This window comes from Podarcis pityusensis, assembly GCF_964106645.2.
Source record: "Podarcis pityusensis genome assembly, chromosome: 7".
NCBI classification, from domain to species: Eukaryota; Metazoa; Chordata; class Lepidosauria; order Squamata; family Lacertidae; genus Podarcis; species Podarcis pityusensis.
Window position 1 is genome coordinate 62,966,513 of NC_138031.1, and position 16,998 is coordinate 62,983,510.

At 44.3% G+C, this 16,998-nt stretch overlaps 1 protein-coding gene across 2 annotated transcripts in view; it reads left to right on the plus strand.

Moving 5' to 3' along the window:
- NEDD9 (neural precursor cell expressed, developmentally down-regulated 9) overlaps positions 1 to 16,998 on the plus strand; it is a 69,951-nt gene that overhangs the window by 32,490 nt on the left and 20,463 nt on the right. For both annotated transcript variants that reach the window (XM_081014744.1, XM_081014743.1), the window contains exon 2: positions 24 to 470. In XM_081014744.1, the coding sequence (XP_080870870.1) occupies positions 30 to 470 (441 nt within the window). In that variant the 5' untranslated portion in view covers positions 24 to 29. The remainder of the gene's footprint in view (positions 1 to 23; positions 471 to 16,998) is intronic.

The window sequence follows — 16,998 nt, forward strand, 5'->3', positions numbered from 1 at the left end:
TCTCTCCTCTGTTTTCTCTGCAGAATCTTATGGCAAGAGCTCTCTACGATAATGTTCCAGAATGTGCAGAGGAGCTGGCTTTCCGCAAAGGAGACATTTTGACCGTGATAGAACAGAACACGGAAGGGCTGGAAGGATGGTGGCTTTGCTCCTTACACGGGCGGCAAGGCATTGTCCCGGGCAACCGTGTGAAACTTCTCATCGGCCCTGTGCAGGAGAGTCCCTCTAACCAAGACATGGCCAATTCGGGATCTGTACACCAACCCTTTAACCAGCCAAAGATCTACCAAGTACCTAGTGCTCATGCTTCTCCTCGGGATCCGGTCTACCAAGTGCCTCCTTCTTACCACAGCCAGGGGATCTACCAGGTACCCACCGGCCATGGTTTTCAGGGCCAAGATGTCTACCAAGTGCCTCCATCTGGGCAAAGGAGTTTTGGCGGAATGGATACCTCCCCTATAAGCAACAAGGTGGGTCAAAAATATCTTGAGGCATTTGTTTCAAAACTGTTTCCTTTGGCTGTTTAGTTTTGGGATAGGGAAGGTACCTGAACGTGGTGGACTTTGACCCTCAAAAAATAGATAAAGCCTCAGTTAGTCTGGTTTTTTTTCCTACCACCAGTGATAATGGGATTATCTATTTTTTATTTATACATTTTCCAACATTATATATATGTCAGCATCGCCCTTGAGCCAGTGCCACCGACTGGACTCATCCACTTCAGCCCCAACTGGGCCAGGCGACCTGGGGTAGCACTTCCAGAGACCACCTTTTGCACAGGAACAGGTCAAAGTGCTGTGGATTCACAACTCAGAGTTGTGAGCACCAGATTCACTCCCGAAGACAGTCGTTGCACAGCAGAGTATAGCAGAGCATAAACTACCGGAGAACAGCTCTGTAGAATAACTACTTTTATTCTATCTACAACTATCATACAAACTATATACAGAGCTAAATGGAGAAGCTGAACTGCACTGAGTGTCTGCAGCTGCTCTTAGCAGCAACCTTATCTATACAGAGATAACACACACTCTCTCTCTAACACTCAGTCTCTCTCTTTGATGCGAGGCTGGAGCGGAATAAGTAGTGAGCAGAAACCGCCCCCCTCATCTCTGGAGAATCAGCAGAGAACATCAGCAGATTCTTGGAATGGGAGGGGTGAAATCTCCTTTTTTTCTACCACCAGTGATGATGAGATTATCTATTTTTTATTTATACATTTTCCAACATTATATATATACATCTTACAATTGCCTTTGATCAACTCATATCTCAAGACTTCCCAGTCCACCCATCCATGGCATCTTATTTGATCCTGCTAGTTGTGCTACATATCCTTTTATTCCATCCAGTTTCATTCTATACTATTCCTAGTTGTTATTAACTGCTGTTCACAAATCAAACCCTACTTGGAGGTTTATTTGACTATTGTACCTCTTTAGATACCCTCCAAAATGTTCCCACTCCTCCCTTATCAGTGTCTCATCTCAATTTACAGATAGGTAGCCGTGTTGGTCAGCCATAGTCAAAATAAAAAAAATCCTTCCAGTAGCACCTTTAAGACCAACTAAGTTAGTTCTTGGTATGAGCTTTCGTGTGCAAGGTATCTGAAGAAGTGTGCTTGCACACGAAAGCTCATACCAAGAACTAACTTAGTTGGTCTTAAAGGTGCTACTGGAAGGATTTTTTTTATTTCATCTCAATTTCTTATGTTTGCTGTCATAGTAACTAACCCCACATACTCTATTATCTGATCTTGCCACTGTTCTTTTGTTGGGATTTCTTTGTCCTTCCATTGTTGTGCATAGATTATTCTAGCCACTGTGGTCGCATAGAAATAGGCAGAGTACCTTCTTGGAGATTTCACCCTTTGTTATACCTAATAAAAAGTTCTCTTTTTTTGGAAAGATAAACCTAAACATCTTTTTAAATTCTGTATAGATTGTCAGCTACTGGTCCTAAGCAAGACAGAAGCTTGAGTCCTACAGACTCAACTCGTTCTATTATCCCCTGTAGATAACAGATAATAGAACGAGTTGAGTCTGTAGGACTCAATCTTCTGTCTTGCTTAGGACCAGTAGCTGAGCCAACTTTTGGTCAGCTTGGATATTTGTCCCTCATTGAAGTGGTCCCATATAGTCCCTGACACCGCATACTAGGAGAAGTTCCTTCTCTTCCATACTGTGACACAAGAAGAATCCAGCACTGATGGATTCTGAGAAAATGGTAAATGAAGAATCCCTGATTGGTTGCTAGTAAGCTTGCAGGCTTTATTTGGCTTATTTATTTGGCTAATCAACTAAAGTTAGAGTTTATTAATTGGTGGTCTCTGGTGAAAGTGTAAAAGCTTTAAGCAACCTAAATTCTTGTGCACGGGGGCTACAAAATGTGATACAGTGGTACCTCGGGTTACATAGGCTTCAGGTTACAGACTCCGCTAACCCAGAAATAGTACCTCAGGTTAAGAACTTTGCTTCAGGATGAGAACAGAAATCGTGCTCCGGCGGTGCAGCGGCAGCAGGAGGCCCCATTAGCTAAAGAGGTGCTTCAGGTTAAGAACAGTTTCAGGTTAAGAACGGACCTCCGGAATGAATTAAGTACTTAACCTGAGGTACCACTGTACTCACCGTTTCTCATGTGGTCACCAATAGACCTCTGTTCTGTTAGGCAGCTTTGTCTATTATTAAAACCATGCAAGTGCCAACATTATGTAAAGGCAGCTTTTTGTTTAATGAGTTTACAGGATGTATTTTAAGAAATGGCGCCAGATGTGACAACAGTGCCCGACAAGGAGAAACAGGAAATCTAGGTAATCTTTGATTTGAAAGGGTGACTCAAATATTAAACCTAGAGCAAATAAAAGTGACACTTGACATCTCTCTGCAGGGTTGCGTGCCCATTGCATGAGTCAAGGCAATTGCTTCTTGAAAGTTAGTGGAAGGCCTGCTCTATAAAAAAAATCCTTTGCATTTCATCTGATATGGAGCAGCTGGAAGGCAGGGCTATCAGTAAATCCTCTGTAATATTTAGAGCTCGTTGCTGAGCCCTTATAAATGTGTCTCGGTGATGTACAGCAGACAGGGATACTCGAGCAGGAAGTGCATGTCTGGAAGGTGCCACGGTTTAATCTTTCATTGCAGTTGATGTTGGCAGGAATTCTGGCTCTTTCCTTTTAAAACTAAAGCTGCGATCCTTCTAGCTTGTCCTCGATTCACGCCCCATTCACTTTAAGGTAATGACAGGCAGATAAGTCTATTTCCAGCCTGTGTCAGTTTTGCATGAGTTCATTCATAAAACTGCTCTCTTATTTTTGCATCCATCTACAATTTTCTTTTAAAAAACATGGGGATCTGCATTATCTTTGGATGCATTTTCCACAAAAGACATATGTTTTCTCCAAAAATATGCATTTGTGTATGCATTTTAACCTGCTTTATGCATTAAAACACACATTTCTATATATGCATTTTGGTGCTTTTTTAAAAAACCCAAGACTGCAAATTCAGAGCAGTGTAAAATCCTGAACGCTAACTGCTTTCTGATCGATGCATTAGTTTGGGAAGTGTGAATCAGGTCAGTTGACTTTTTTAAAAAGCCAAACAAAATTGTTCAGCATCCTCACTTTTAGGTTGCTCTAACTAGCAGGAGCTTGTGTGGACTCTTATTTTCCATTGGGACTCTTTAGGAACATTTTCCTGGTATTCTGATTATTAGTTTTGGTGTGTTCCCCATCCCTTCATAAAGATCAGGTTTTCTAATGGCAGAGAAGGAGTACTAAATGAATTCATTCACATATTACTCGAAAGCAGAATTGCAAAAGCTATTAGTCCAGCTGCCCACCAAGATTTGTAACTGTCTTATATACAGCATTAGCTTTTGGAAAGCTTCCCTGCCCAGTTAGTTGGAGACTAGATACGTGACTGTTTACAAGCTTAGTCTAAAGGGATGTGCTTTGTTACTGGTTTGAATCCTTCTTGAAAGAAAAGTAGTTTTGGATGGGTGGGATTATGCAAGCAGATGAGATACCACTGAACGTGCTACTGAGATTAGTTCCATCAGACCTGCACAATGTGTAAGCTCTCTGTCAGGTGCTTGATCGGATCCTGAAGCAATTGTCATAGTCATGTCTCACTTCACTCTGGACGCCACTCCACAACAAAATGCCTTCATCTGCCCCAGCTGCAACAAAACATGTCTCTTGCATATTGGTCTCTACAGCCACAGCAGGCGCTGTAACCTTCCAGCAGTTTTTCACCTCCAGAGGTGCACTGCTCCATCTCCCAAGGCAGACAGATGCCAACAATTCCACTCTGCCGTTCAGCTTTCTTAACTCAGCTGTGGCCTGTAGCACCTGTATGCCACAGTCAGCAGCAGAGCATGGTTGCTGTTGCCCAGCCAGGGAAAGTGGCACATATCAGAAGATTGCCCAGATAGGTCAAAGGGAGAGAAATAGATAGTCTGCACAGAGAAGACTAGTGCCTCCAGATGTCTCTTCTTCCATCTCACAGGAGGTACCCAACAGTGAACTTGGAGCTTGCTTGCTTCCTTGATGGGACTCAAAAGCAGAGATAGACTCAAAGAAGGCCAAAAGATGGACCAAGAGACAACCGTTGCAGACTTTGTGGAGCAAGATCCCCTGAATGAAGGGATACTGTTTGATCTGCAAGGATGGCTGCTGTGTGACAGCAATACTGGATCCTTGTAGGCTGAAATGAAGAGCCTGTGACCTTCCATATGTTGCTGGACTCCAACTTCCACCAGTCCCAGTCCAGATGGCCAATGGTCATTGGTGGTGGGAGCTGTGGTCTAACAACGCCTGGAGGACGTAGGCAAGATGAGTCTAAGCACTGATCTCTCACACTGTGAATGGTTCAAAGCCAGGTGGCTTATGAAGTCCTTTGTGCGCTGCTATATGTGGCTGCTGAAATGTGTCCAGTTTAATGAGTTGCAGATTGCTTGATTAGAAATGGTGTAGATAAATTAGGATCTTTATCACAGCGGTTATCTTGGGTGTTGTTCTGTTGCCTATACCACCATTTTCCATGCCTGAAGAACTGGAAATATCCGCTCTAGGGCTTTTGGCATTGAGACAAACTTGGATGGCTCACTAGCAACATCCTTCGACCTCATGCTTTTGCATTGTGTACCTTTGTCTTTGCTTCATGAGCAGTCGCAAAAGGTTATTGCTGTTACGTTTGTTTATTTTAATGTATTTATGTACCTTCAGCGGTAATACCTGGGCAGTTCGCAACAATACGTTACAATGCTGATAAAATAAACACATCAAAATACATCACGATCCACAGTAGACTAGCTCAGCTCTGTATTAACAGCCCTCAAATGCCTGAGTGAACATATGGGTCTTTAGCAAACATTGAAAGCCTGGGTTGAATAATTCTCTGCAGCAACATAGGAGGTGCTGTAGGGAAACTAGCACTGAGTGGTTTAAACAATCAATCACAGGGAATGCTGGGGCTTGCAGCTCTGTGGGAACAGGGGGTCTCCCAGCAGCTCTCAACACTTTTAACCAACTACAGTTCCCAGGATTCTTTGGGGTAACCCATGACTGTTTAAGACTGTATGATATGGCTTTAAATGTACAGTTTTCATCACGTAGATATGTTAGGAGGGGATTACAGGTACAAAGGAAACCAAAGGGGTTGTTGTTGTTGTTGTTGTTGTTGTTGTTGTTGTTGTTGTTTTGCTGCCCAGGCCTCATTGAGGTAGAGTCTACAGCTGTCATGGAACAACGCCAAACCTTGAAGTTTCTTTTAACAGGCTATTAGCAAGGCCAATATGATTACACTTAAGGGAAAAGTTTGCTGTAACTCTAGAGTAGTTAGGAAAAGCTCTGAAAGCAAGAAAGGAAGGGAAACCATCTTCAAACCCATTATGTTGGGCAGTTTTTTTAAAAGGATAATCTTCAATGCTTTCATGTTTTTCTTAAAAAAAAACCTAATTAAAAAAGGATTTTAAAAAAATCTGTTGTGCCTTCCCTCCTCATCTAAACAAGGCAGCCTCTCATCTTAGATCCTCATCCTTAGGAGATCAGTAAAACAATCTTTTAAGTATTTAAGGGAGCTTGGCCTAGTGAACAGTTGAGCTCTAGGTTTCCTTGACGTCTAATGTGATGAATATCTTTCCTTCAACTGGCGGCACCTGTCCCCAGCAGATTAAGTGAACCGCTGTGCCTTCTCTCCCTAATACAGCCCATGCTTACAAGTATTCTGTGTGTCTTGGCAAGGCTTGGGAGTTAAAAATATTCCATCTAACATGATCTCAAAGACCCGTATTAATAGCAGAGGGTCAAAATATCTACAAGGCTTGTGGCTGCCCTGCAAATGGGCAAGTCCAGCCTTCTCGCAGGATTTTTCCATACAATCAGCTCGTAGCAAAAGTGAGTGCTTGTTTATTGATCTGTTGCACACACTACAGATAGTTTTCTTCAAGAGTGTGGCGTCTTGTCTCATTTCCCTAGCACTGGGTGTGTTATAACTTGTACAAAAGAAAGCACAGTCCTTGTCCTATGTAGCATTGCCATGTGGAAATGTAGATGCCTAAATGTCACAGGCCCCTCCAGGACAGTGTTTGAAATTAGCCAGGCGCCAGGTGCGCTTTGCACCACTTTTGACCAAGCGAAGATGCCTGGGCGCCTGACATCTCCACCATCTGGAGGTGCATGCCTGGGGATCATTGGATCTGGACTGTTTTCACACACTAATACCACATCCTGTAGAATTCCATCAGTTATATTTTATCTGCACAATCGGAATGAATTTCAGGAACCAAAATGCTTTTTCTGTGCAGCCTGAACAGGAGCTGTCAACCTTAAGAAAAAGAGATTGGAAGAGGCCAATAGATATGTGGATTGTTCCTGGATCAAGTGACTTTTCTTTTCAAAGTTCTCAAGCTAGCTCAAGGTTGTCATCTGAACTAGCCAGACGTTTAACTGAGAATCAATCACAGTCAGTACGTTGTTTGAAAAATAAGACTTTAGAGTTGTCTTTCCTCAAAATGGCAACTAGACATTCCGTTTTGGTGACTGTAACCTTGGTTTAAGGAGTCCTTTGCTGCCTAGCTTATATATCTGAGTTTCTAACGCTGTTCCAGGGTGGTGGTGATATAGCCTCTCTTAGGATTTAGGAACATAAGGACTCTGCTGGATCAGATACATCTGCCAGTTTCAAATCTTCCGTATCTGGGTAAGGTAATTGAGAGAGTGGTTGCCGAACAGCTTGGTAGGTTTCTGGAGGAAACATTGGCTTTAGATCCATTTCAGTCCGGTTTTCGTCCTGGTTTTGGGACCGAGACGGCTCTGGTTGCCCTAACAGATGATCTCCATAGACAACTGGATCGAGGCGGGTCAGGACTGGTGATCCTTTTAGATTTGTCAGCAGCCTTTGACATGGTCGATCATGACCTTCTGGACCACCGCATTGCAGACGTGGGGATACAGGACATAGCCCGGAACTGGCTGTGCTCTTTTATCTCTGGTCGGGGACAGAGGGTGGCACTAGGGAGGGAAATGTCATCGTGCCACTCCTTGGTGTGTGGAGTGCCGCAGGGCGCAATTCTCTCCCCTATGCTTTTTAACATCTTTATGCGCCCCCTTGCCCAGATTATCTGGAGCTTTGGGCTGGGCTGGGCTGTCACCAATATGTAGATGACACTCAGCTCTATCTGCTGATGGATGGCCACACCAACTCGGCCCCGAACACACTGACCAGATGCTTGGAAGCTGTGTCTCGATAGTTTCGTGGGAGCCGATTGAAACTAAATCCTTCGAAGACAGAGGTCCTATGGCTGGGTCGGGATGGCATGGGGATGAGGGACCAACTCCCTTCTCTTGCGGGGGCCCAATTAGTGCCATTGCCTTCCGTTAAGAGTTTGGGTGTGATCCTTGACGCCTCCCTTTCCATGGAGGCGCAAGTTACAGCAACAGCCAAGGTGACATTTTTCCACCTTCACCGCATCAAGCAGTTGGTCCCTTACCTTTCCCGCCCCGACCTGGCCACAGTGATCCATGCGACGGTCATCTCCAGGCTTGACTACTGTAATTCGCTCTACGCGGGGCTGCCCTTGAAGCTGTCCCAGAAACTCCAGCGGGTGCAGAATGCTGCAGCGAGGCTCCTCACGGGGTCTCTGCCATGGGAGCATATTCACCCAGTGCTTTTCAAGCTGCACTGGCTCCCGGTGGAGTACAGGGTCAGATTTAAGGGGCTGCTTTTGACCTTTAAAGCCCTTCACGGCCTAGGACCCTCGTACCTACGGGACCGCCTCTCCTGATATGCCCCACGGAGAGCCTCAAGGTCCATAAATAGCAACACCCTAGTGGTCCCGGGCCCTAAGGAAGTTAGATTGGCTTCAACCAGTGCCAGGGCCTTTTCAACACTGGCTCCGGCCTGGTGGAACGCTCTGCCTCATGAGACCAGGGTCCTCAGGATCTGATTTCTTTCTGCAGGCCTGTAAGACAGAGTTGTTCCGCCTGGCCTTTGGCTTGGAGCCAATTTGATTCCCTCCCTCCCTCTCTTTCTTTTTTCCTTTCCTTCTCCTCCTCCTCTGATGAGGCTACATTTTAATATTTTAATGTTTCAATATTTTAATGTTGAATTTTAATTTTGTTTTTAAGTTGTAATCATTCAACTTGTTTTTATTATTGCTTGTAAGCCGCTCTGAGCCCGGCCTTGGCTGGGGAGGGCGGGGTATAAATAAAAATTATTATTATTATTATTATTATTATTATTATTACTCTAGCATCCTGTTCTCACAAGGGCCAGCCATATTTCCATAGGAAACGTGCTAAGAAGGCATGCTTGGCAAATCCACACCATGATCAACTGCCGCCCGTTAACCAATGTCCCCACTGTGGAAGGACGTGTGGATCCAGAATTTGCCTCCACAGTTACTTACGGACGACAATCTTACTCAGCTATGAGTGATCACCAAAGAAGAAGTCGTCGTCCATAAGCTGGACCTTAGCACAACACCACTTTCCCTGGAGGCTGGGTGCTTCTGAACGCCTGTTGCTGGAAACTGCAGGAGGGCAGAGTGCTGTTGCACTTCAGTCCTGCATATAGGCTTCCCACAGGCATCTTGTTGGGCCTCTGTGAGAACAGGATGCTGGACTAGTTGGGCCATTGGGCTGATCCAGCAGGCTCCTCTTATATTCCCTGCTTGTGATTCCTGCAACTGGTATACAGAGGCATATGCTGCCTTTGGCTCAGGTAGAACACAATCATAATCACTAGTAACCATCAATGGACTTCCCCATACATGAATTTGTCACTAATCCTCTTTTAGAACCACACAAATCAGTGGTCCTCTCTTTTCTGGATTGCCTACAAAGCAAATGAAATAGAAGCACAACTCTAAAGAAATGTTAATATAGCTATTAACAAATTCTTTATTCAGCTGACACACAATTTATAACTCCGTTATTAAGTGTCCTGTATACAGCACCATCGATGTACATGGTGCTTTTTAATAAAAGTAACAAAAAAAGACAGGCCGTTGCCATGAAGAGCTGGTACTCGTAAGTTTTGATGGGGAAGGAAACAGTGGGAGGCAACGAGAGGAGGAGGGCAAGGTTAAAAAAAAAGGATGCATAAGTGTGAGTACTGATGTGTGAATGAAACAGTAGAATTCTGAGGTGGTAGAATGGATTGTACCAGTTCAGGATGCAGGTGTGTGTGTGTGGGGGGGGGTTTCACAATTCTTAAAAAGTTGACAGAAGGACACAATTAGCAGTACAGGGTGTCAGAACCAGACTAGAACCTTTCTTTCAGCTATGTGGGTTTTTGCTTTTTTAACTAGAAGGGAATAATTTTATATGTGGGGTGGGATTCAGACAGGTCACCCTTCCAGTAGCTAGAAATAATACAGTCCACTTCAAGATCACGATGACGTCATTCAGGTTTCATTTTGGTTGGGGAAAAGAAGTGCAGCTCTTGGGCCTTGGACTGTTGAAAATCTTCTCTTTCATCCACACTTCCTTCTCTTTCCCTCCTCTCTTGCATCCCAGTTCCTGCCAGGACATTTCCAGTTGACAAATCATCTCCTATTTTTCCAAAGGCAGGAGGGAACCTGGTTACTTGTTCACTGTTTTGAACTTGGTTCTAAAATGTTCTCATTTGCTAAGTGACTTCTACAACCCTCTCTCCAGTTTAGCTGACTTCCAACTACCGGTATGTCGCTTAATCTGCAGAGAGAGGAACATGGGAGTTTTTTCACAAAATCAGTTTGTGCCTTCTCCCCAAAGCAGCAGATATCTATGTGGGGGTTTGTGGTTCCAAGAAGCTTTTGAAAGAGGTGCCTACAAAGTGAGCGCTCATCAAGCTGTTTGCAAGCAGCTAATTCCCTCTGTGCAAATACGGTGTGTTTTGCTGCCGCGCAGTTTCCATTAAATAAGCACTGAGCACCATAAACCCCATGCTAACGCAGCAGTTACTGCTGGCAGACATGGTAAGGCAGGTCAAAGAGACGTCTCAAGGCAGGTGATTAGAGTGATGTCATGACTGGGGAATGCTAAGGCCATTGCTGTATCCACTTCTCTTCAGGAACTGAAACACCAGTCTGAAAAGAAATGGTCTCAAATTGACTGACAAAAAATAATGGATGGCTTGAATAAGCCTTTGTTTGAATCCCTTGCTGGAAATGATCCTTTGACTGAATCTCTCATTAGAAACGAGGTTTTCAGTCAGGGTTGTTCGCAGTGCAAAAATTACCTAAGGGGCTGATTCAAACAGTCAGTTTTTCATAGATCTAATCTGCTCTAGACAGTCAAAGCAACTGTCGTTTTTGAAGGGTGCTGGGAGTTGTTGGGAGAGCCTTATTCACCTCACAGAACTACAATTCCTTGGGAAGAGGGATTGACGGTTAAACCGCTCTCTGAATTGAAGTCCTTTGAGGGGAATAGGGGGTCTCTCAGCACCCTTAACAGACTACAGTACCCAAGATTCTTTGGGAGAAGCCATGAATGTTTAAAAACGTTCAGTCATGATCTATAAATTATAGAATAAATAATATCACCCGGGGCAGAAAAAGCACTTCTGCAAATCAGCTCAGCACCAGAGATGTTGTGTTTCTCAAATCAGTCTTGGCCTGAACCACAACAACTTTAATCTTTAGTGAACGTGACGCAGGAAATGCGATGTTGTTGACTCTTTGGCATAGATATATATCACTGTTTCATATGGCATTGTTTGGTACATGGTAATGGTTGCTCTAGAATGAAGTGTAAAGTAACATTGCTGACTTTCTGACATAGTCTTCCAGGAGTGGCTTGGCTTGGCAGGAGGCACAGAGCCACGCCAATAGCCTCCTGGCAGTGGTGCTGCTGTGGTGAGTGGCACCACACCCACTCTGCACAGCCCTAACCACTCTGCTCCCTGCCCTTCCTGGTAAGTGGCACTGCTGCCTGGAGGCTGTTGCTGTGGCTCCATCCCCCTGGATGAGCTGCCCCTATAGTCTTCCACTATTGCTTCATTTACCTTTGATGCTAACTGCTAGAAACAAAAGATTATCCTAACAGCTGTTTCTAGACAAACAGCTGTTAGGATAGTTCTTTGTTCCTAGGCTCTGCAGGATGAAATAGCAAGTTTGCAGGCATGTGCGTGCATGCACACACATTTTTAAAAGGGTACTAACTTAGAATCCCTGCTATGCCAAGTCAATGGGTGGATTTAGCTGACATAATTCAGTGGAGGAGGTAAATTCTCCCCAGAGGCACTAAGTTCTTGATGATGATGATGATGATGATGATGATGCACATTTTAGGGCCAAGACGTGACACCGAAAACAGATTCTGAGACTAAGCCAGCCTTGTATTTAAGCACTCGCCTTGTCACCAATGGTAATGAATTGCATTCAGACCCGTGCACTGTAATCCATGCCAGTGAGTTAATGGGCTGGTGGGAGGGAAATGAGGCACTCCATCCCTTCTCTGTACCCAGCATAGAAACCAAGTAGGTGCCAGTGGAATGTGGCGTTCTCTGTCCCTCCCTTACTAGCACATTAGTGTTGTTGTTTTTAATTCCACATGGAGGGACTTTTGATTAACTTATAATATTGCAAGCTTAGGAACTTTTGTGGGCTCATTAAGCCGTGGCTCATAGTTAAGTCCTGGTCAAACCTAGTACAAATCGATTGTGTAGTCTCCTAAATCCAACACTTCTTATTTTATTATTTGAAATGTGCTTTTGCAAAATGCTGCCCTACCAAGTACTCAAAGCGTAGTCCAGCAATCTGAAAAGCAAACTGAACCATGGTGCCATAAAATGCTCAGATCACATAAACACAGAAAACATGGGGAAAAATTCAGGCAAGCAATTAACAGTTGTCGTTTACACAAAACCTCCATCATAGTCCAGGCCTTTCAGCCTTTGGTAAGCAGAAACAACCCCCCTCCCCTTCTTCATCCAGAGTTGGCAAATGACTCTCACAGTAATGAGTCCATTCACCAGGTCGTTCATGTTCACATGTCCTTCCTTCCAATTAAGCTGCAGTCCCAGTCTCCATTGAGAAGGAAAACAATAACAGCAAGCAAGATGTATTCCAGAAATATTCTCCCTCTGGCTCATTATTGTTTTTATGCTGTGGTTCACATGCTGCTGAAAAAGTCAAAGGCTTTGGTTATGGTGAAAGCAGCTTAGGCTTGTTTGTTCTATATGCACAAGGCATGTTAACATCAAAGGGAGAAAAACATCTGCACTATTTGAAGTTTGGTTGTGAACCATATTTCCCCCCCCCCCATTTGAACACCACTTTTTTTTTTTTTAAGCGCCCTCATTTCACCCTTGGTCGCATAATGCCCCAGTTTCTTGCAGCATGCTTTTCAAACCAAAGTTTATTTTAGAAAAGCAGGCCTCTGAAGAACAACTTGCAGTTTCATTTTAACTATACAGAGGATGCAAAACTGGCTGTGTCTCTAGTGTGGAGGGTATTCTGGTTCAGTCTTCACATTCTAAATTTATCTTACCTCTTTTAACAGAAGGTGAATACACCCTCAGTTGTGGGATATGCTCTAATTTTATGTGTTTGCTTTTTTAATGGTTCAGGGGTTCAGATGCATCAAAGAATACCCTGGTCCACATATCCATATTTTCAAAATTTTCTAGATTACCAAGTCAACGAAGTTCTACTCAAAATAGACCCATTTAAATTAGAAGACCAAAGTTAGTCTATTTCCATGGGCCTATTCTGAGTGTGACTTAACACTGGATATAACTCAGCGTAATTATATCTGGCTCAATCCTATCCACATCTACAGTACTTGGAAGTAAGTCCTAATGAGCTTGCTAGGGCTTTCTACATTTAGGACTGCAGCCATTAGCTACAAGAAAGTAAAAGAAATAATTACAAATAGATGTATCAATTTAGGACAAAATCAAGAGGTAAGGCCTTTTTCTCAGTGTCTCAGATGTTCCAGCTGCCAGTGCTGGTGGTCTTCTTGCTCTCTGGTGCTAGCCTTAGTCTTTACTATGTAGGGGGTAAATGTTTCACTTTGCTACTGAGAGTGGCACTAATCAGCCTCTGGACTTTAATGGCCATGTGAGGCCTGGAAGGTGAGTGGATGCAGAAACATAGCTAGGGGGTGGGGTGTGTGTGCACTGGGCACCACTCACCCAGAGAGTGGCACTTGCAGTGCGCCCAACCCATGCATTTCTCCTGGGCGTGAGATAGTGGCTTGGGCAGCTGCACGCTCCGCGTTGCCCAAAACGGCAGCATGGGACTTGTGTCTGCCCACTGCCTCCCTCTCAGCTGCCCTACAGTTACCTGAACTTCTATTTGTTGTAGTTACAGGTAGGTAGCCGTGTTGGTCTGCCGTAGTCGAAACAAAATAATAATGAAAAATTCCTTCCAGTAGCACCTTAGAGACCAACTAAGTTTGTTATTGGTATGAGCTTTCGTGTGCATGCACACTGTTTCAGTGTATCTGAAGAAGTTTGCATGCACACGAAAGCTCATACCAATAACAAACTTAGCTGGTCTCTAAAGTGCTACTGGAAGGAATTTTGTTTTGTTTCTATTTGTTGTGTTTGAGGTGTTTCATTCACACATCCAAGTCATCACTTGATAACTACAATGTATGTGTGAGTGCTAAATTATCCATTTTATTACCTGGCCAAAGGATTTCTCCTGGACGGAAAGCGAAAGAGGAGTGAACCGTTGTTTTTGCAGTCCTGGTTCTATTGCAGCAGAAAAGTCGTCATCTGTTACTTACCACACATAATGGTTGAGAACAGTCATGTATCTCAGCCATTTGCATTTATATCTGTGGTTATTCATCAGCTTTCAGGCTTTCTCAGAAAACCACTAACTGAAGAGTCCTTCTACCTTGAATATGCAGTAGTAAGAAATGATTCACTGATGTGTGACTGATGATTATTCTAAGGAAAATCCCAGAGTTTTTATAAGATGTCTCTGTGGGAGTAACTGAATGCTTTCATTTTTACACCCAAGCTCTCAGCTGAGCATTAATTGGTTTTTGATCTCGATGGCAGTAGGGATCCATTTTAAAGGAGAATTAAATGGTGACGCTGTTAAAAATACTTCCCTCCCACAACAGCAAAGACTCTCTGTGGCAAAGGAAAGCATTTGGATTTCAGGAGTTAATATGACTATACATCAGCAATCAAAATGGGGGGGGGCACGGTTTACTGTGCTGGCCCCACAAGAAAAGTTCCAAAATACGTATTAAGGAGATACTTAACTTAAAAGCAATCCGTACTATTTCTTTTTCTTTTTTTAACCTAGGGGCAAATAGCACACAATTGATTGGTGGGATGCCTATATTGCAACTGTAAAACAAGTTTGAAATAGGTTGGTTAGTTGGTTGGGAAGTCATCCTGAAATGTACTTCGACGCATGGTTGGACTTCACCCTTGTGGCATCCGTGTGCTCTGGACTTCAGCGACCATCATCCTTGGGCATTGGTCATGCAGGCTGGAACTGATGGGAGTTGTAGTCCATCTGGAAGGCACCAGCTTAGAGAAGGGTGCTACACACTGTGAGCTCTCTCCCCCTTCTGCCCTCCCCGGATTTCACCGACAACCCCACAGCACGGTAATCTGCATCCACCTATAGTTTTGACCAATTTTTGACAAGTTTCATGATGTGTGAAAAACAAGTTGTGGTGAGTTTCTATCTCGCCTAGTCTTACTTGGGGGTTCATTACGCTCATAGGCGATAATTTATGGAAACAATAGTTTTTATTTTGCTTTCAAAGTGTATCAACTTACAATGAAATATATGTTGGATGAGCTGAGATAGCGTTTATCAGAAGAGGTAATTCAGCAAGCCGCATAAGAGGGGCTTCCCCCGCCCACAACACCTCTTTCCCTGAAAGTGACTCACTGCAAAGAGCACAGGCCTTTAGAGGCAGGTTTCTAATCCAGCTCTCCTCATTCAAGAGGACTGCAGAGAGCCCTGCAAAGATCAGGGCCCTGGGCAGGCAGGCAGGCAGCATTGGGAAGAGCTGCTGCCCCAGCTAGGCACCTGTATAAAGCCAGCTCACCTGGGAGAGGGGCCGCCCTGAGGGGCCACACCAAAGGGAGTCATCCCTTTGGGGGTTGGCATTTCAGGGGTGGGGTGGGGGCATGGACCAGCCCCCCTGTGCCAAGTTATTAATTTAATGGGGATGGGGTTTAAACTTGGGGGTGTTTTAAAGTGTTACAACTTGTATTTGTATTTTTAGTTTACCCTTTTACATTAGTTAAGTGTTTAAGTTACAGTGGTACCTCGGGTTAAGAACTTAATTCGTTCTGGAGGTCTTTCTTAACCTGAAGTACCACTTTAGCTAATGGGGCCTCCTGCTGTTGCTGGAGCCCGATTTCTGTTCTCATCCTGAGGTAAAGTTCTTAACCTGAGGTACTATTTCTGGGTTAGCGGAGTCTGTAACCTGAAGCGTATGTAATCTGAAGCGTATGTAACCCGAGGTACCACTGTATTTTGTTTTAAGTGGGGTGGGACAGGGCTGCCTGGAAGTCCACGTATTGCTCTGCCTTCCTTTGGACCACATCAGCAAGGCCGGGGGAGGGGTCTTGTCATCTGGGGAGCCCAGGACTGCCATACACACCGCCCAGGCTTGCGTCCCAGGGAAGTCACTTTGGTGCTGCTAACACAGCGGTTTGATTTCACCCCTGGAGCTGCACTCCAGGGGAGAGAGCCAGTGTGGTGTAGTGGTTAAGAGCGGTAGTCTCATAACCTGGTGAACCAGGTTCGCGTCTCCGCTCCTCCACATGCAGCTGCTGGGTGACCTTGGGCCAGTCACATTTCTTTGAAGTCTCTCAGCCCCACTCACCCCACAGAGTGTTTGTTGTGGGGGAGGAAGGGAAAGGAGAATTTTAGCCGCTTTGAGACTCCTTAGGGTAATGATAAAGCGGGATATCAAATCCAAACTCTTCTTCTCCATTGTTTCTTGAGACAGACAAAGGCCAGCAACTACAGCAGCTCCCCAAGGTCTCGAAAGGCAGAGATCCTTCCATGCTCCACTCTGAGATCTTTTTAACTGAAGATTTGGTGGGGATTGCACCATCTACCTCCGAAGCAACATACAATATTCTCTCTCTCTGAGCTTTGGATTCTTTCATTAAAACAAGCGACTTGCAGGTCATTCTGGTTCCCCATCTGTGCTCATGTTACTTTGCTCAAAGAACAGCATTGATATCTGTAACTAACTAGCTAACACAGGGAGGGGATACTTTGATTCACTATCAACCCAGTTTATATCTTTATTCCCACTTAGAACACTTGATTTTATAGAGCCGGTCATAAAAGCGCTTCATATTTTCATACTAGCGACAGTGCAAATGCAGAGTAGGGGAAATGCATATAACTTCAGGCATGTTACTAATGCGTTGATTCAAAGAATGCATAGAGTCGGGGAAAGCCAACAGGGATATTGTTTGTTCACAGATACACAGTGAATCAACCTTTGTTTGTGTCTGATGTTGAAATATAGCACCACAGGCTGGTTGAGACTGGTTAAGGCAATTGCTT